This window comes from Typha latifolia, chromosome 7 (assembly GCF_019914945.1).
Source record: "Typha latifolia isolate L0001 chromosome 7, TyphaL0001v2, whole genome shotgun sequence".
NCBI classification, from domain to species: domain Eukaryota; kingdom Viridiplantae; phylum Streptophyta; class Magnoliopsida; order Poales; family Typhaceae; genus Typha; species Typha latifolia.
The window spans coordinates 6,328,780-6,347,758 of NC_133092.1; the positions used below are offsets into that span (position 1 = coordinate 6,328,780).

At 35.6% G+C, this 18,979-nt stretch overlaps 1 protein-coding gene across 1 annotated transcript; it reads left to right on the forward strand.

The window, feature by feature from the left end:
- The first annotated feature begins 641 nt into the window (after positions 1-641).
- On the forward strand, positions 642-18,914 carry LOC140792768 (ribonuclease J). The gene is made up of 17 exons (XM_073143955.1): positions 642-958; positions 1,493-1,721; positions 2,404-2,527; positions 3,354-3,410; positions 3,704-3,895; positions 3,979-4,056; positions 4,556-4,738; positions 4,866-4,946; positions 7,443-7,508; positions 7,608-7,700; positions 8,369-8,494; positions 9,483-9,596; positions 12,995-13,090; positions 13,179-13,276; positions 14,666-15,114; positions 15,408-15,826; positions 18,452-18,914. The coding sequence occupies exons 1-17, from the start codon at positions 847-849 to the stop codon at positions 18,542-18,544; spliced, it is 2,610 nt and encodes an 869-aa protein (XP_073000056.1). The 5' UTR covers positions 642-846; the 3' UTR covers positions 18,545-18,914.
- Positions 18,915-18,979: the final 65 nt, after the last annotated feature.

Here is an 18,979-nt window from a genome sequence, read left to right on the forward strand (position 1 = left end):
CTTCACTCACTTGCGGAATAAGGTCAAAACTAGTATAGTTATTTTAATTTTTTATACTAACGGCCTATACTGATATAAACTATTATAGTATTTAGTTGTATACTAGTATAGTGCATAATAATTATATTTAATGTGATATATAGTTAAAATAATAGTTTAACAAATAACTAAAATATTTTTTATAATGTATGAATGAGAAAAAGTGAGAGTAGAGGAAGATAAAAAAGAGAGATGGAAACGCTAGTCGTAAAAGTGATGTCTTTTCAAGGGTAAAATAATAATTGACAAAAATAAAAATATTAGATAAAAAAAGAGAGGAGAGAAAAATAGGTATTAATATACTAGTATAAGTCTAAATTATTGTTTACTTATTATATCAGTATGAAAAAAACTTATAATAGAATAAACCCATTCATCATTCTAAAGTGAAGGGAGGCTAATGTCACCATGGATTTTACTCACCTGGCAAAGAAATAAGGCCACTGCACTACTCGGAATAACCCAACTTATCCCTTTGTACTGCACGGATCTCAAAGCACCGGAAGCAATAGTCACGTGCACTCGGTACGGGGCTGCGGCCGCAGCATGGAGGAGATAAGAGAAAGATATTTCCACTTCTAGGTAAAGAAACGCTTGCTCTCACTTGCGCTTTTTTCCTTTCTTTTTTCTCTTTCCCGCTTCCATTCTCGCCTCATCTCTTTCCTTCACTCCGGGAGCTAAAACCCACTCCGATCCCAAAACCCTAGCTAGTGTCTAGGGTTTTAGGGTTTCTGACTTCCGTCGCAGAATACTTCTCCGAGATCTCCCTCTCCTTCTCATCTCCTCTCACTGTCCGTGAGGTGAGCGATGGCTTCCCTCGTCGCCGTCCCTTCTCTCTGCCCCTGTAGGCTCGCTCGCAGACCCAAGGTCGGGAAATCCGTGGTCCGTTGCTCCGTGGGATCTCCATCCACGGCGAAAGGTCTCTTCTTTGATTTGTTTTTGTTACTAATAATTCCTCACTTTAAATTTGTCCTTGGTACGTTGCTTTCCTAGAATTGGGTGTTGGTTGAAATGGATGGAATGAAAAAATAAATCCATTTGGGCGTTTTTTCCGGACTTATGTGTGGATGTCGGTATCTTCATGCTAAATATTGAACCAATTACATTTACTTGGGATAGATAATACGTTTGATCACGAAAAATCTTCGATTTTATTTTCTACTATCTAAGTGCACATTTGAAGATATTAGTGTATTGTCTGTTTGGAGCTTTGACTTGATGCAGTGGGTTGCCAAATTTACAAACCGTACGTTTTCTTTCATACAGCCTAAACAGTTTTCCTTGTCTGCTATTCTTGTAGAAAGCACTTACTGTTGTAGGCGGAAGTAATACCTCATTGGCAGAAATTGTAAATTTTTGTTTTCGTGAAATATAGAAATGCCTTTAATGGAGCTACATTAAGGGTTAATCTTTTCATGAAATTCCTGTGGTTGCACTGACTTTTTCCTTTTAGGTGCTCGTGAATCTAAATTGCCCCGTAGAAGATCCAGAAGAACTGAGGGATTGGGTAAAAGCTTGGAGGATTCTGTTCAGCGTAAGTTGGAGCAGTTTTATGAAGGATTAGATGGTCCACCACTCCGAGTTCTCCCAATAGGTGGTCTTGGGGAAATCGGGATGAACTGCATGCTTGTAGGAAATTATGACCGTTATATCTTGATTGATGCTGGAATCATGTTCCCAGAGTACGTGACATTAAGAATATTAGCTTAAATGTTCTGTTAAATTGTAAAGCAATCTGGATATATCAGTGTTCAATGTAGACAAAGTCAGTAGCTTTTCACTACCAATATCATGATTTTTTAATGCATTTCAATGTAACAAAAAGTTCCAGAATTTAGATACTTGCAATAGCATTCCTGCTTTTTGAATAATCTGAGAAAATAAAATTGATGACCAAGAGGGACTCTACTGTAAATTTCTTGTGATTTTCTACTCAATCTCCTGTGCTTTCGCACTAGGGTGCAATTTTCGACTAGTCCTTTGGGTTAGAGAACACTTTCAAGCACCTATGATTCCAAAGTCGGTGGTTCTATTTTGAAAAAGAAACGAAAATAAATAGATTAAATGAAAGAAATTCTTTTTACAAAAGGAAAATCCTTTCTTCATACTAGAAAAAACTACTCTCTTCTCTAGAATGCTTATTGTAGCATAGCAGTCATAATTTATTGTTGCGTCATTTAAGATGAAAGATGAGAACATTTACTTTACGTTTGCTCTATGTTTTATATCTCATGGATCATATTTGCATGCCTTATGCAGAGGTACCTACAGTTGTCTTGCTGTTCATATAAATATTTTAGTGCATTTCTGCATCATTATTGATTTTCAGATATCTTCTGATTAGCAATTTTACATGCGTATCAGCTATGATGAGTTCGGTGTCCAAAAAATTATACCTGACACCACATTTATCAAAAGGTGGAGACACAAAATTGAAGCAGTAATCATAACACATGGCCACGAGGATCACATTGGTGCATTGCCTTGGGTAAAGTATTCCATCTGCTTCTCTTATCTCTTATTTCTAATGAAGCCTCACACTGTTACTGTTCATTACGTTCTAGTTTTTGGAGGCCGATTACGGAAGAGCTCAACTTGAAGTCTTTATTATATATATATATTTATCTTGTATGCATAAAATCTTGTGAGACATCTGTTCTAGATATTGTAATGCAGGTATTAATTCTTTTAGAGTTCACATTAGAATGTTTTCCAAAGGCCTATAAGTTTCTAGTTCTTCATGCTACTTGAGATGCTAGCTAAAGTTCAAGTTGAAGTATTGTTGCTATTTACATTTCTTTCCTATTTGGTAGGATACTCAGGATCTAGAAAAATATTAATTGGTTTAGATATACTATCCAATTGATTTAGTTGGTTTGCTACGCTTTGTATATATTAACAGCAGATCTAATCATCTAATTGGTCAAAACAGAAGATTTCAGAGCTGTTTACCATGATTTAATTGTCTAGATAGACTATGTAATTGGTTTACTATGCTTTGCGTATGGGATTATAATGCTATTATCAGATTTGAAGTCCCAAGTGTTATCTACTGATTAAGTCAAATAGTGGGGGCAGTTCCTGCTTACAGATTCTTGACATTCTTGCAGAAAACTACCTATTTTTATATCAGATAATTTGTTTGCAACTTATAAGAGCTTTTGGGAGTGCTTGTTTAGATCTGCAAGCAAGTCATTAGAAGTAATTGTTTGCTTAATATTTTAATACCTGGACATGATATATAATAGTTATTTTATAGTCTATCTAGACAACAAGTCTAAGAATGGTTCTCATGCATTGGTCAATTTGAACAGGTTATCCCAGCACTGGATTCTGATACACCAATATTTGCTTCATCTTTCACAATGGAGGTATATGCCAGTAATGAGCACCATAATGATTTATTTCAGTATTTCATATTACATTTAGGCATTGGGTTGTTATTATTAAGAAGATCAGTATCTGGTTTGTTCTGGATGGCAAATCATTGTCCAACACCTTCTACTTATATCACAAGATATCTTTTCTTCTCTAGACTTTCCCCATTGGGTTTTGCATTGTCCAAGAAAATTGTCTTCTCTGATTGTTTCTCCTTCATTCCCTCAGGCTTTTTTGGCTGTATTTTGAGTAATTATGTTGGTGCTATTCTTTAACTTTTTGACAGCTAATGAAGAAGCGTTTGAAGGAGTTCGGAATTTTCCTACCATCCAGGCTTAAGGTTTTTAAAGTTAGAAAGAAGTTCCTTGCTGGACCATTTGAGGTGGAGCCCATCCGCGTAACTCATTCAATTCCTGATTGTTGCGGTCTGGTGCTTCGCTGCAGTGATGGTACAATTCTTCATACTGGTGACTGGAAAGTAAGTTAATCAGTTATAGCATCTGTTTATTTAGTTTTTCCAATGTGACTCTTTGAGTCTTACGAGTAATCTTTGTTCGGAAGATTGATGAGTCACCAGTGGATGGCAAAATTTTTGACCGTGAGGCATTAGAGGAGCTTTCCAAAGAAGGGGTGACTCTGGTAAGTTTTACAAATAATGGGATCTTCTTTTTTTGGGTCTTATTTTGCATCTTCACTGCTTAGTTTCTTATGCAGTTGATCAGTCTATATAATACTGATTTAAATTTTTAGCAAAAAGAATTTAATCCTTTTAATTTCTTTGCTGTACAAGATTTTCAGGCCTCTTGTATTTCTATCAACAAGTAAATAATTTCAAGTATATGTCTTGCAAACTTGTTCAAGGCACAATTTGATTTTAATGCATTCCCACATGTGAACCTGAGAGATGCAAGATTAATAACCAAAGCCCTGACTATGAAGTTTAGCATCTTGACATCTTGCTTGCTTCTCCTTCCTTTTAGGATCAGATGAAGTTCTGTAGGTTTTGTCAAGGATACTTGTTAGTCATTGGTCATATTGCAGAATCTGGGATTTGTGTATATGTTTATTCATCAATTCCCAAGTCCCATAAAGAGACAAGTCCTGATATTTCCTTTTTTTCTCTTTTCTCCTTCTTAAGATGATGAGTGACTCAACGAACGTGCTATCTCCTGGAAGATCTAGCAGTGAATCTGTTGTAGCGGATGCATTGGTACGGCATATATCAGCTGCAAAAGGAAGAGTAATAACTACACAATTTGCTTCTAACATACATCGTATTGGAAGTGTCAAAGCCGCTGCCGACTTAACTGGCCGAAAATTGGTAACATCAAGTTTTTTAATTATATATTTATTACTCACTTTCCTAGGGAACTGGTTGGCTTGCAATTGTGATCTAAGTCAAATTTTTCTTCCTTTGTCAAGCGTCAATTCTTTTCACTATGGAACAGGTATTTGTTGGCATGTCACTTAGAACTTATTTGGATGCTGCTTTCAAGGATGGAAAGGCACCAATGGATCCTTCAACCTTGGTATGGAATGACCTGACAATTATGTGCCTTTCTTTTCCTACAGAATTTGATAAATGATAATTATATCTAAGGATTAAGCTTATCCCTTTTATGGGCTTGTGAGGTTTTATATTTTGTGTCATTTTTTTTTCTTTCACGTTTTTGTTAACCAATCAATCTAGAGCATATTTCTAATTTTCTATATTCATATGAAAAATTTGCACCGGGACCCCTACTTTAGCCTACAGTTAAACACATTTCAGTAAGGTTTCAAGTATCAGAATCAGGATCATGATTGATCGTTTAGAAAAACGATATGTATTAGCCGTAGCAGCAGTATTGGCGGTATGGATCGTCCGTATCGGTTTGTATTTTAAAATAATTCTTAAAATGTAAATTTTTTTTAAATATTTTAAAAATAAGAATAATAAGATATACATATAAATTATTCACATATAAATCTAAAAATAAAAAAATAAATATTATTTTTCTTAATTTTTATCTCTTTTTCTATTACTCACACTCTCTTTTTCTCACAAATAAAAAAGTTCTTTCTCTCTCTCTTATCAAACTCTTTCCCCTACTCTCTTTCTTATTGATTTATTTCCCATTAACTCCTTTCCTTCCGGTAACTCTTTCTTGTATTAACTCTCCCACTATCTCTCACTCTCCTGCTACCACTCCCTCTCCTTCACCGACTCCCCCTCATTAACTCTCTCTCCTCTTCTCTTGCATTGACTCCTTTCACTCAATCCCTCCCTCTCCGATTCTCCCTCCTCTCTCTCTCTCTCTCTCTCTCTCTCTCTCTCTCTCTCTCTCTCTCTCTCTCTCTCTCTCTCTCTCTCTCTCTGTCTCTCTCTCTCTCTCTCACTTAAGTCTCTTTCTCCCTCACCGACTCCCTTCTCTCTCAGTCTCTCCCTCTCTGATTCTTCTCTGGCAATGCTTCTCCGACGATCTCCAATGGTATTTTTTGTTCTCACTCCCTCCGATGAGCTCTCTTTTATCTCTCTCTCTCCTCTCTCTTTTTTTTTTCTTACTCTCCACCCTCTCTTTTTCTCTTTCTCTCTCCTAATTCCGGTCGGTTTCAGTCGATATCGCAGATCCCGATCCGAAATGGATTTGGTATCGGCCGAAATCAGTCATTGGATTAGTTTCAGCCCGGAATTGGCTGAAATTTGGAACCATGCAGTTCAGGACTACCTCACTTTATTGGTCCCTATCTTGTTTTGTTGCAAGGATGCCCTATTTATTTCATTCTCCCTCCAATGCTTGGAATAGTGTTCCATGACCACACACGACTTTATATTTGAATCAACATCATTGATTTAGCAAGAGAAGAAATATTAGGTATATAAGTACGTAATAATGTCTTGTGTTTCAACTTATTTTGTGTAAGTTGAAGTAACAAGGAGATTGATGATGTCAATAATTTAAAAGAAAGATGTAAAGATATGGCTTATTAAGGTTTTACATATTAACGATTTATATATAAAAATAGCAGTACTTAGTGGCCATGAGACGACTCGGGCTTGCAGTGGACAAATGATTCAAACATAACCAATACCATTCATCATAGTATAAAGTGTAAAAAAGGATACAATATTGAAGAATGCTAGACCAGAAAAAACTGCTCGTGGAGGTGTAATTAACAGTCATCCCTTTTCTCCCACATCTATCTGATCTATCTACAATGAGATCATTTTCCTTTCGGGGAATTTTGGAGCCTGAGGAAAGATCTAAAATAATAGCCATGATTAATGTATATCAGCTTACTATATCCTTTAGTTCTTACTGCTATATATTTGCCACTGATCTGATTTCAGGCTGCTCACCTATCTTATCATCAATAGTCAATACACTCAAGGTTGCCTCAAACTCGATGAATTACTTTATTATGATTCACAAGCATACGAAGACCACTGTTTTTGGTGGCTCTGTTTATGTGTATATTACCTTCAATATCTTTGTACATTCGGAGGCAACATGTTGATGGAGGTGCCCACTTGACTGATTTTATTCTTTCATACATATCTATTTTCTTGGTATATTTTTCTTAAATTTTATAGTTTGAAGTTTTACCCGAGACTGAATAGTAACAACCAAAACTTAATGAAAACTAAAGCTGAAACTCATTGGTTAAAGTCAAAATTATCAAAATTTCTGGTTTTGAAATTTATTTGGACTACAATTGGCTAAAACCATTCTATGTTGGCCTAAAATATTAACTTTTTTCTAGGGGTCAAAACTGAAACGAACCGAAACTTTGAAGCATATAATCCTTTATTTTGTAAAAATTGCTCTGAAAGAGAGTTGGTATCATATATAAGATTTTTTAATTATTTTCACCGCTTTCCTTTTGGTAGGCACATTATAAAGGATATCCAAGATCTCATACAAAGAGATGATTTCTGTGTTACTATATTATGTTACTTATCATATATCATTTGGATATCCAGTCAACCTCACCTTGTCATACCATGCAAGCAGACTAAATTTTTCAAAGACAAACTTGTGCAGGTGAAAATAGAGGATATTGATGCCTATGCCCCAAAAGATTTGTTGATTGTTACCACTGGTTCTCAAGTAAGATGCTTTTCCTGTCTCACAAGAATTGTTCATAGTGCCTGTGAGGTCCTCTTAGGATTTTTTGCTAGCATTTTACTGTGTTCAATATTGTGTCAGGCAGAACCGCGAGCTGCCCTAAATCTTGCATCATATGGGGGCAGTCATTCTCTCAAGCTGAACAAGGATGATGTGATTCTCTATTCAGCAAAGGTGTTTTTTGTGTCTCTTTATTGCGGCTTAAATGTGTTAATAATCCTATATGAGTATTTCTGATGAAGTTAATATCACCAAAATCTTATTATTTTAGTTTTTCTTTTTCATATTTTCTTTGATTTATGTTGACATCTGTAACACTAATTTTCTGTTTTCGATATGCTCAAACTCGCACCAAGATATTAGCCGAGCAAGGCGTTGGCACATAATGGATCTTCAAGAATAGTATTGCATTCCCTTGATCAAACCTTCTACATTGGGACTTCTTTCATCCGAGAGAGAATTGCAAACATAAATTGAAAATCAGCTTTCTTTCATGAACTTTAGAGTGATTTCTTCTGTAACAGTATGACCTTTAAGGTATAACTTTTGTCATGAAAAGGGAGATAGATGTAGGCACAGTGTGAGCCATACACAACAAAATTGTTTACTTGGAGTTATAATATAAAGTATAAACTAACTGGCAGTGTGTTTCCTGTAGCATATTTCTGGAATAAAAGAATTTGTTTTCTTTTTTTACTTTGTCATATTTGAGGCTGTTATTTGGAACTCTTTCATCAATGTAAACTTGATCTTTTTGATCAATCAGGTGCAAAATAGTAATACACATTTATGACTTTTTTTAATATATAATGACTTGTTGCGTTTTCAAATCCACTCAACAGGTCATACCTGGAAATGAGACAAGGGTAATGAAGATGCTAAATCGCATATCAGATCTTGGATCCACAATTGTGATGGGTAAAAATGAGGGCCTGCATACTTCTGGGCATGCCTATCGTGAAGAGCTGGTGAGTTTGGTCCTTGATAATAGAATATTGTTTGACATGTTCTTGTTGGTTCCTTCTTCCATTTTGCTGTTTGCATCATGTTATTTTTGTCTTCTTGGTTGCTAAACAGTTATTGATAGGGGTGCAACTGGGACAAGTCAACATTGTTTCGCTTTGCGACGTAAGATGTATATAGTGATCATGAACTAATTGTCAACACCCAAAACCAAACTCTCAGCCTTTGGTTGATCGGACCGTCTATTGTCAAGCTTGTTAATACCTGGGCTAGCCTGGTTGATCCAATATTGTTTAGTTACAAAATGAACAAAGAAGGTGGGAAAGTTCAATTGCATATAATAACTGCATACACATGTATCAATAGATTCCCATTCCTTCGATGTGAGTGCAACTACAGTAGGCTAAATTACAAATGGTCAACGTCAGGCATGCTGTAGTCTCGTTGGAGCTAAGGAACTGAATATAGAGCTCAATGTTTTATGCTTTTCATAAAATAAGGGCCCAAGTAAAACAGCAAAAATAAATTTAGACCTGTGTTCTATTTAAGCACAAAAGAGAAAAACCAACAATATTAACCAACTACAAAGTACAGTTGTTGGAACAAAATCTTGAATGGTGCTGATTGTGGCATGGGTTAGTTATATGGGGATGCTGCCGGATGAGGGAGAGCATTCCCACATGTTGGGAAGGGGCTTTTAACAGGGGAGGTGAAAACACGTGAACTCATGCATACACAAGACATAGCAAACAGAGAGTGTCAACCCTTCACTGTACTGCTGGATAGGGTTGTGGGTAGTGAATAAGTGAATATCATTAAGGACCAGCATTAAATCAAAGGGAGAATTGTCCCATCCTACTAGTGTAACAGTTAGCACATACGAAGAAATGTATATTACGTATATAGTCTAATACATGTTCTCGTACGAGTTGCACCCACTTAAACGGTGTCTTCAACCCTCAATGATATGTCATTAACTTTTCAAATTTGTAGGAGGAAGTTCTACAGATTGTGAAGCCCCAGCACTTTTTACCCATTCACGGAGAACTCTTGTTTCTTAAAGAGCATGAATTACTTGGACGGTCTACTGGCATACGACACACTACTGTAAGTTATTATCATGCAGATAATCTTCAAGCTTTCTTCACCTATGTCAATACCATACATATATATACATGTGTGTGTGATTTTTCTCTTCAATACATATATAGTGACGATCTTTTGAAGGAAAGAATGAATGATAAGAATGATATTGGATAAGAATATTTTGTTCTCAACCAGTAGAAGGGCTAGAGTAATGTAGACCTGCTAAGCATGCATGAATTTGATATAACTTGGAAGATCAATCTATTATTCTTCTTGAAAATGAGCTCTTGGTACTTGCCTTTATACATGCGTATGGTGTACCTTGTAGAATGAATACCATATTATGTTGACTGAATGCAGGTGTCCATTTAAAATACCAAGAGTTTTAGGACAAAAGACAACATTTGAATTTCTGGTCTTTAATTGTGTAGGAGACATTAAGCTTAAATTGTCCCAATGAACTATAGTTCAACTTGAATTAATGTTTCAATTATGTAGTTGAATTTTGGTCCACTCAGTCTTGTGGAGTTTAAGTTTTGACAGTTTTAATGGTTTACTATTTTCATTTTCAATTGAAAAGTTTCAGAAGGTTTTAGAACAATTAGGAAAAACTTAAGAAATTGTAACTTCTCGGGGAGGCATAAATCTGACAATTAGTACACTTTGTAATCAGTAATATTTGGATTACTTTGATGTAATCAATAATTAGTTTTCAAGTTGTTTCTTGCTGCAATATCATAAAAAATAAGTATTAAATGAAAATCATAACAAGTGCTTGTTTTTATGTCCATTTTAGATTTGTACATGTTGAACATCTTTCAATATAAGGAGTTCACATTTTTAAATATAAGCTGTGTCCAGGTGCAACCATCAATGTTTTGAAAGGTGCCCGCAATATGCGGGCAGTTTGACCATTGCATAATGCCTAGGCAATATGCAAGCGCTTATGTAGTGTAGCATTTTTAATATGTTAAAAGATCGCTTATAATATAAATACACTAGAATGCATAATCTATTCATGAGAGATAATCAAAGTGTGCACAATACCACAAAAATATCATAATAAGGCAAAAATGATAATGTTAATATGTGATACTACAATTCAATATTTTGAGAATATATACCAAACATTGTTTTTCCCTTTATATATTACATTTATAGGTTATAAGATTGCAAATTACTACCACAATGGATGGAATAGGCGAACTTGTGATTTTTGCAGTAATCTGCAGTTCTGCAATAATATTCATTTTCTTGGATCCACTGACTTCTGATTTTTGCAGAATATATAGAAAATTATTGCAATGGATGATTTCTATTATAAATATCTGCAGCATATGATATATCTTATGTCCAAAATGTATCTCAAGAGTGTTCGAAAGCCCCAACTAGTCTCCAATTTATATTTCTTTAAATATGGGATACTTATTAGAAGTGTTTGAGATGTGTCCAACAAGTCTCCAATGAGTGTTGGTGTTCGACAAGTGTTAGACACGGACATGCTATTTGAAGTGTCTGCGCTTCCTAGCCGGTAAGCCAAGTCGAAATGCTTTGCTGATCAACCGACATAGTTGGCCCTATACAACTTCCGCAAATGCGACCTGCTAAGTAGGGCTGTCAAAATAGATCGACTGCTAGCGAGTTGCTCAAGCTCTAAACGAGCCGAGCTTAGGTTTTAGGCTCAAACAAATAATCAAGCCGAGCCAGACCCAACTCGCTCGAGCTTGGCTCGAATTAACTCGATATGGTGTAATACTGTATTATATATATATAGTTCAACAAAGTATACCTTCTCTCTAATATAGCTGGTAAAGCATTTATTTTTTGCATTGGAGATCGAGGGTTCAAGTCCTCGCCATTACATTTATTTAAATGGCTTTATTTTTTTTATGTTGTTGCTTTTGCATTTGCTTTTCCTATTCCCATATCGAAAAACTAAAGAAAGAGAGTAGCCTTGATAGTTTTGAGCTCTTCCCCAAATTCATCTATTATTTGATTTGTTTTTCTTCTAGATGTGATTTTGGAAATGAGCTGTATTTGAGCCCTTATTAGCCGACTTGTCTCGAGCTTAAGCTGGAGTTTTTCCAATTTTTAGCTGAGCCGAGCTAAGCTCAAGTTGCTTGAGCTAGGCTTGTTTACACCCTTACTGTCAAGTGCCAGGGTGGGCCGCCAAACCGCCAAGGCGCCCAGCTGCACTTCAAGGTCGGCTTCCTATTTGCATGGTGATCGGGGTGCACCACCACCAAGGCAGCCACCCAACTGATTTTCAATACATTGGCAGCCGTGGGCTGCCAAACCGCCAAGGCGCCCAGCTGCACTTCAAGGTCGGCTTCCTATTTGCATGGTGATCGGGGTGCACCACCACCAAGGCAGCCACCCAACTGATTTTCAATACATTGGCAGCTGTGGGCTGGGATGCCATGTGCCACTACATGCAATGTGTTGACACATGGCAAACCTTGTTTGCCAATGGAACAATGCATGTGCCATGCTGATGGCATGCCTACATGCAGAAGGCATGGTGGTAGTTGGGTAGCATGACTTGGGAGTTATGCAGTGAGGTTTTTCACCTTTGTTGGATTGTTGGTTAATGTGCAAGCTGAAATATTTAGTAGACGTGATACACTGATGCTGCTTCTTTAGTTTATATCTTAGAGCTACAACATTGCTGTTTTTGCGATCTATTAGATAAATTGTTTCGAAATTTTATATAATTGTCCCATATATATGTGATCTTGTTGAAACGTGTAGTATTTTTTGAATTACTGTGAGAAAATAAGTTTTATTCTAACAACTTGTAGACGAATCCAGATTAAAATTTGAAATCCTTAGGTCTGTTTATAAAATCCTTAGGGATCTGTAGGTAATTATTGTGAGAAAATAAATTGTTTCATTGTAATTCTGGGTTGTTTCATTGTTAGGTATCTGTCTTATAACTATCTCGGAATTGTTATTGCCTTTCTCAATTGAAGATATTTTACTAGTCAATTAGGGTTCTTATTTCTTAAAGCCTTAAAGCTGAAACCCAGAGCTGCTATTTGTTTTATAGAGCATGCCTGTGATGAGACAGCACTTTTAGGATATAATTCTAGCATTTTAATTCAGTTACACTATCATACACCATTATGATGTTAGTCATGCTTGTATCGACATTTTGATATTAGTACTGCTATATCGGAAAACATGACAAGGATTCATTCATAGGAGGTGGTCAATTCATCTGGATGTAGAATGAGTGTACTGATGCTGTTTGGTATGCCTTACAATTTATTAATGTTGATGGAGAAGGTTTCACACTTAATTGTAGTTTATATTTATCATTCTGGAACACATAATGTTCTCTTAGCTTCATGCACCTTGTATATAAGATTATGACCTGTTGACTAAGTCAATGCCATAATGTTTTCTATTATTTGCAGGTAATTAAGAATGGAGAGATGCTCGGTGTTTCACATCTCAGGAATAGAAGGGTTTTGTCTAATGGGTTTATTTCACTAGGAAAAGAAGAATTGCAGGTATCTGATGTTTTAAATCTTTTTGTTTTTCTCATTTGTTTGTTCTTTTTTGTAAATTTAGTTCTTTAAAACATGTTGGGCTGTTCAGTTGATGTATAGTGATGGAGATAAGGCATTTGGGACATCAGCAGAGCTCTGCATTAATGAGAGGTTAAGGATAGCATCGGATGGTATTATCGTTGTTAGGTAACAGCTCAAAGCTGACTTTTAGTGTTCATTTGATTTCATAACTGAGATTGTAATTCTTGTGATACTATAATTGCAAATCTTATACTGTTGACCTGGTGCATGAAGTTCCCGTCTCTTGCTAGTGTCGGTTCCAGGAAGGGAAAATATGTATGGAACTTTACTCTCCACTGTTGGAGAGGTTGTTTCCATGATTTAACTAGGAGAAATCGGAAGAAATGTTAGGGCATCTTTATGAGTCAATCGATTGGTTGAACATACCTCAATTTAAATATTAACATGAACAAAGGTGTCCACTTAGGCTTCTCAATAGGATGGAGCTAAGTATATTAATCCAAGAAGCACCCCTTAGAGCATGTCTGGACTTTTTCTTCATAGCAGTTATGCATCATATCATGTTAAGATCTTGTTTTTGTGATTCATTACTTGGGCTTGATTATGAAAAGTTTGGATCTTTTGATTGACATGGCTACGGGATTTATATTCCAAAAGGAGAGATACATGTTTTACATTGGAAGTTATTTTGCAAATCGGAGCCAGCTTAAAACCTGTTATAAAAAGAAACTGGTGCAATGAAGGGCTCCTTAATATCAGGCCAAAAGGTAGTAGTCCAATGCATTGAGGCTGCCACTATGCATTGTCTAGAGAGGGTGAGTTGTGTGCAGCCTTTCCTCCATTATGGGAAAGATTATCTGTTTTACGTGTGAAGTGAAACTCTAATCATGCATGAGTACCGTGTACTAACTTCAGATCCATCAACCTTTTAGTTTGTGTAGGTGATGACTATGATGCCATTATTGTCAGAAAGTGGTATTCTGATGGTTGGTTCCAATATAACTTTGTTAGAAGTTCTGTGCTCCTGCCTTTTGAATGAGTTATAGCAAGAAGCTTTTTTGTGCTTCATATTAGGATAACTTCCTAAATCAGAATACAATTAGGGCCTATTTGGATAGAAAAATTCCCCATAGGAATCCATGGGAATTACAATTTCCTTAGGAAAATCTAGAGGGATAGGAAGCAGTTCATATGTTGGGTGTTTGGAAAGTTGTTCCTGGGGCAAAGTTTCCACATGAAATGACTCTTTCCATTTGGTCCGACCTCTTCCTCTTTTTGATATTGCTCTCTCTCTCTCTCTCTCTCTCTCTCTCTCTCTCTCTCTCTCTCTCTCTCTCCTATTACTCTCCCTCCCCTCTCACATGGAAAATCATCTATGTTCCTTATTCTTTTTGTTTCCCAGAATGTATGTTAATATTAAATTGATTTTCGACAATTTCTAGTATTCTAACAGACTCTTCAGTTCATCTTTCACTTGAAAGATGATGAAATTGAATAATGGGTGTTGGGAAGTTGGTATTAAGCATTCATTGTTTCTTGATCTATTTATTGCAGTATGGAAATTTCGCGCCCGCAGAATGTTGATGGTTTATCACAAAATTGTTTGAAAGGCAAAATAAAAATTACCACACGATGCCTATGGCTTGACAAAGGAAAGCTATTAGATGCACTTTACAAAGCTGCACATGCTGCACTCTCAAGCTGCCCAGTAAACTGTCCACTGGCTCACATGGAACGGATAGTATCTGAAGTGTTGAGGAAGATGGTGAGAAAATACAGCAGTAAAAGACCTGAAGTTATTGCAATTGCTTTGGAGAATACAACTGGAGTTCTCACTGAGGAACTGAAAACAAAATTATCTGGAAAATTTCATGGGAACTCCAACTTTTCTGCAGTCAATCAACCAGCTGATAGACATCCAAATAAACTTTCAAGCAAGAACATGGATGAAGACACTGATGAAAAGCACTTTATGGAGAGCCCCACTGAAGAGGAATCTCAAGGTACCATTGCTGATGTGATTTATAAATTTGCATTTGAGTAATATTGCAGTACAAATTGATTATTTCTAGAAATGAACAGTATACTTTTTTTGTTGAGAAAACTCTTGGGGAATTTCTTTCTTTTAGCATTTGAATTGTGTTCTTTTGCTAGCTATGGCGTCTAACTTAGTTGGGGCAACATTTCCTTCACTTTTGGTATAGCTAAGCATAATTAATTTCAATATGCTTTGTTTTGTTTCTTTTTATGAATTATATTTAGCTTTATGGATCTTTTCTTTTAACTCATCATACAGGTGACAATTCTGATCTTGAGGAGTCACTACCTGAAGATGCATCTACAAGTGAGAGCCCTGTAAAACTGGAAGGTCTTTGGGAATCATTCAAAAGGTCGTCAAAACTTGAGCCTGTAGAAGTCCCCAATGGCTCAGTTCCAGGAGACAAATTGAGACTAAGCAAAAGAAAAGTAACAAGCAAGGAGCCTCAGAATTCAGACCCCCTTCCGACAGTTAAATCTGCTAAACGGAACAAATGGAAGCCTGAAGAAATTAAGAGACTGATAAAATTGCGTGCTGAATTGGATAGCAAATTTAAGGCTGTGAAAGCAAGAATGGTTCTTTGGGAAGAGATATCTTCTAATATGTTGGCTGATGGAATGAGTCGTACCCCATCACAGTGCAAGTCTCTTTGGGCATCACTGGTACAAAAATATGAGGTATTGCCATCTATCGTCAGTTATATATGCATCCTCATTTCATGTCTATGATAATAGTAGTTAAATGCAAGATGATCCATTTAAAGTTTCAATTGTTAATGCCATTTCTTGCCATTAGTTGAGTTATAGGATATTTTGTTTTTCTACCAATTGCAACATCTATTGGATAACTGAATGCTTGAGATTATAACATAATAAAGGAGCACAGAGCCCTGATATAAAGGATAGGAAATGGAAATTATTGGAGTATTCGGCAGTCTCAGAGCCATCAGAACAATGCCATGGATATGTTGAGAAGTCCTTAAGAACCTGAGAATCTTCTTTTATTAGGTTTTATTATTTTATATTAGATATTGGATATCTGATATTTGGGCATTTCAACTATTAGGATTAGTTTTATTTAACCATTAGTCTGATGAGTCAACAGACTGCATTTTTTTTTATTTTCTTTTAAAAAAGGTTATCCCCACTTTATAGCTTCTGGCATCAAAGAAATCGGGGGGAGAGCCATAAGTTATCGAGGCATCTGCACGAATAGTCTGAATGTCTTAGAAGAGTTTGCTAACTCTTTACCCTTATTTGTTTTCGTAAGAGTAAAATAAGGATACTTTAATTAGTTTATACTATTTTTGCATTAGAAGTTGAGTAGCTGAAAGTAGGACAAGTCAAATATTAGGATTGGTTTTTATTTAACCATAGGCCTGCTTTGTCAATGGACTGCATTAGATGTGATGGATAAAGACCTTTTGAATGATACCAAAATATCATTCCAGTTTTACTGGGCTGTCACTTGTACATGCGACTTCAAGTATAGTGTCTACTCAAGATCAGAATTGTCACCTGTATGATGAGTAAAAAGAAAAGGCCCATAAAGCTGATAATAACTTCATAAAAGGAAGTAGAAGCATATTTCTAAATGTGGCGGCATCAAAATGAAAATTCAAAGAGTCAATCAGCAGCATAAGTGATTAGAGGTGATGTATCGAGGATTTTTTGACTGACTGGGGTTCAATTGTGTCAATTTTTTTTATGTTAGATCATTCTATGACTGAGATTAGAATAATCCAGCCATTAAGGTTACATTATTAAGACATAGGGCTAATAGCAAAGTACTACATTCTATAATTTTTAATATTTTAAGTAGCCAGTTTGGGGAGAGAACCAAAAAATACTGGCACATTTATAAGTTTGACAAAGAAGTTGTCTTTTCCGCCTGTTTTTTTCCCTTTAATTCTTTGATAAGGGCTCGTATTAGTCCTTTGGATCAATAGGTCTCTGTCGTAGCTAATTCTCCAAATAAAGATTAGGAGTTAGAGAATGAGATCTAGGAGGGATTTAAGAATTTCTTTTTTCAATTCCCACTAAAAAGTAAAATTTTCTTTCATTCTTTCAAGTATTTGGTTTTACACTTCAAAAAACCAATTTGCGGTTTACAAATGAAGATCTAGCAAGATTGCTATACTTAACTTAATTCTACATGATTTATCATTTGCAATTTAATTCTATTTAGAAATAACATTTAGTGCTAGATCTATGATAAATATTATTTAGAATCATTTATCAAAAACATACTACGTTTTGCATTTATTATCATTTATAGACTAGCTTATGAGTATTTGTCATTTGACACTTGTATTTTTAGTTTAATGCCTGAAAGACATTTTGTCGCAAATTTTTTTAACCCATAGTTACCGTATAGATGACTTAAATTAACTATAGGTATAGAATGACTTTTATACCCATAACTAAGCAATTCCTCAAAGTGAAGGCAAGTCAAGTTCAAGCATGATCACCCCTAAATTCTATAGCATAATATGGCAGAAATACATATTAGAAATTCATGTAATAATATTAAGACAAGCTTTATTGTATACATTATCCTTATTTTCATAATTTTTCAATCTATAAGGTAAGATATTAAAGTAGTAGTCTTCAACCTATATCCATATCCAGAAATAACCATTCAAATATGTATTCAAAAATCAGATAGGAAGTTAGATAGGTAGATCTACGTTCATAATCAGTAATGCTCATATGGGAATGGGTCGGATATTATCCAACGCGTTTTTGCCTTAAATACCTACATGAGGGTCTGGAAAAGGGTGACTAGCTTTTCAAAGAGAATCTACAACTTGGCAAGCTAAATGAGTTTGAATCCCAGGGCCTGAGTCCAGCAATTTTTATACTAAAACAATGAATGAGATGGCACGAATCAATTTAATTTGTGGCTCTTTGTTATCTGAAATTAATATAGTAGTTTTGAAATCAGTAGCTATTCACAAGATTTTTCCATATTAGATGATCTTTGATTACTTAACTTTCTTCATAGTTCTTGTTTAAAGGTTGCTATGATATCTCTCACAGTTTTCTCAGTTGTACCAGTTGCGTAATCTAGATTAACCACTTTGTTTTAAGTAGCTTCTAGTTAAATGTTTAATTAGAAATCCAGCTTACAAGTACATCAAGATAAATTTCGAGGTGTTGTTTGTTAGGGAGCAAATGCCAACTTTTAGGTCTTTTCTGGTTTCATTTCTCTTATTAGATCAAGTAAATTTATGCATAAATCTTGTTTTTATTACAATTGTTTTCATCAGAACAATCAGCATTCTATTCTTTTGTTTATAGGAAAGTAGGGGAGACGAGAAAAGTAAAAGCACCTGGCCTTACTTCTCCACCATGGATAAGATCCTGTCTGTTGATGAAGGGGCAACGAAATAGATGGATTAGAGTTATAGCTTTGCACTCAATTCAGACCAGATTAGGGAGCATTTAATACTGCTACTGCTTTGTGTCATGTTCTCCTGTAGAAGAGGTTGGAAAGAAAAATGGTTTCCCAAGAGCAATAAATGGTAGATGCGAACATGCTGCCACTCGCCAGTGAGAAATTTTTGATGTGTTTGTTGCTGGAAGCTGCGTGTTGTATTGAGAATCTCGTGTTGGTAGGGAAGTAAGAAGGCGAAGAGAAGACCCTCAGTTTTGATGAAGTGCCGCCCTACCAGAAAAGGTTTTATGTATAAAATTTGACAAGCATTTGAAGTGCTTAATCTTGATTACAAGCCTTATATTGGATTAGCATGAAATTTTGAAATGTCGATTTTGCAAGTGATTTTTTTTAATTAATTAATTTAATGTTGCATGCATCTATATGATGTT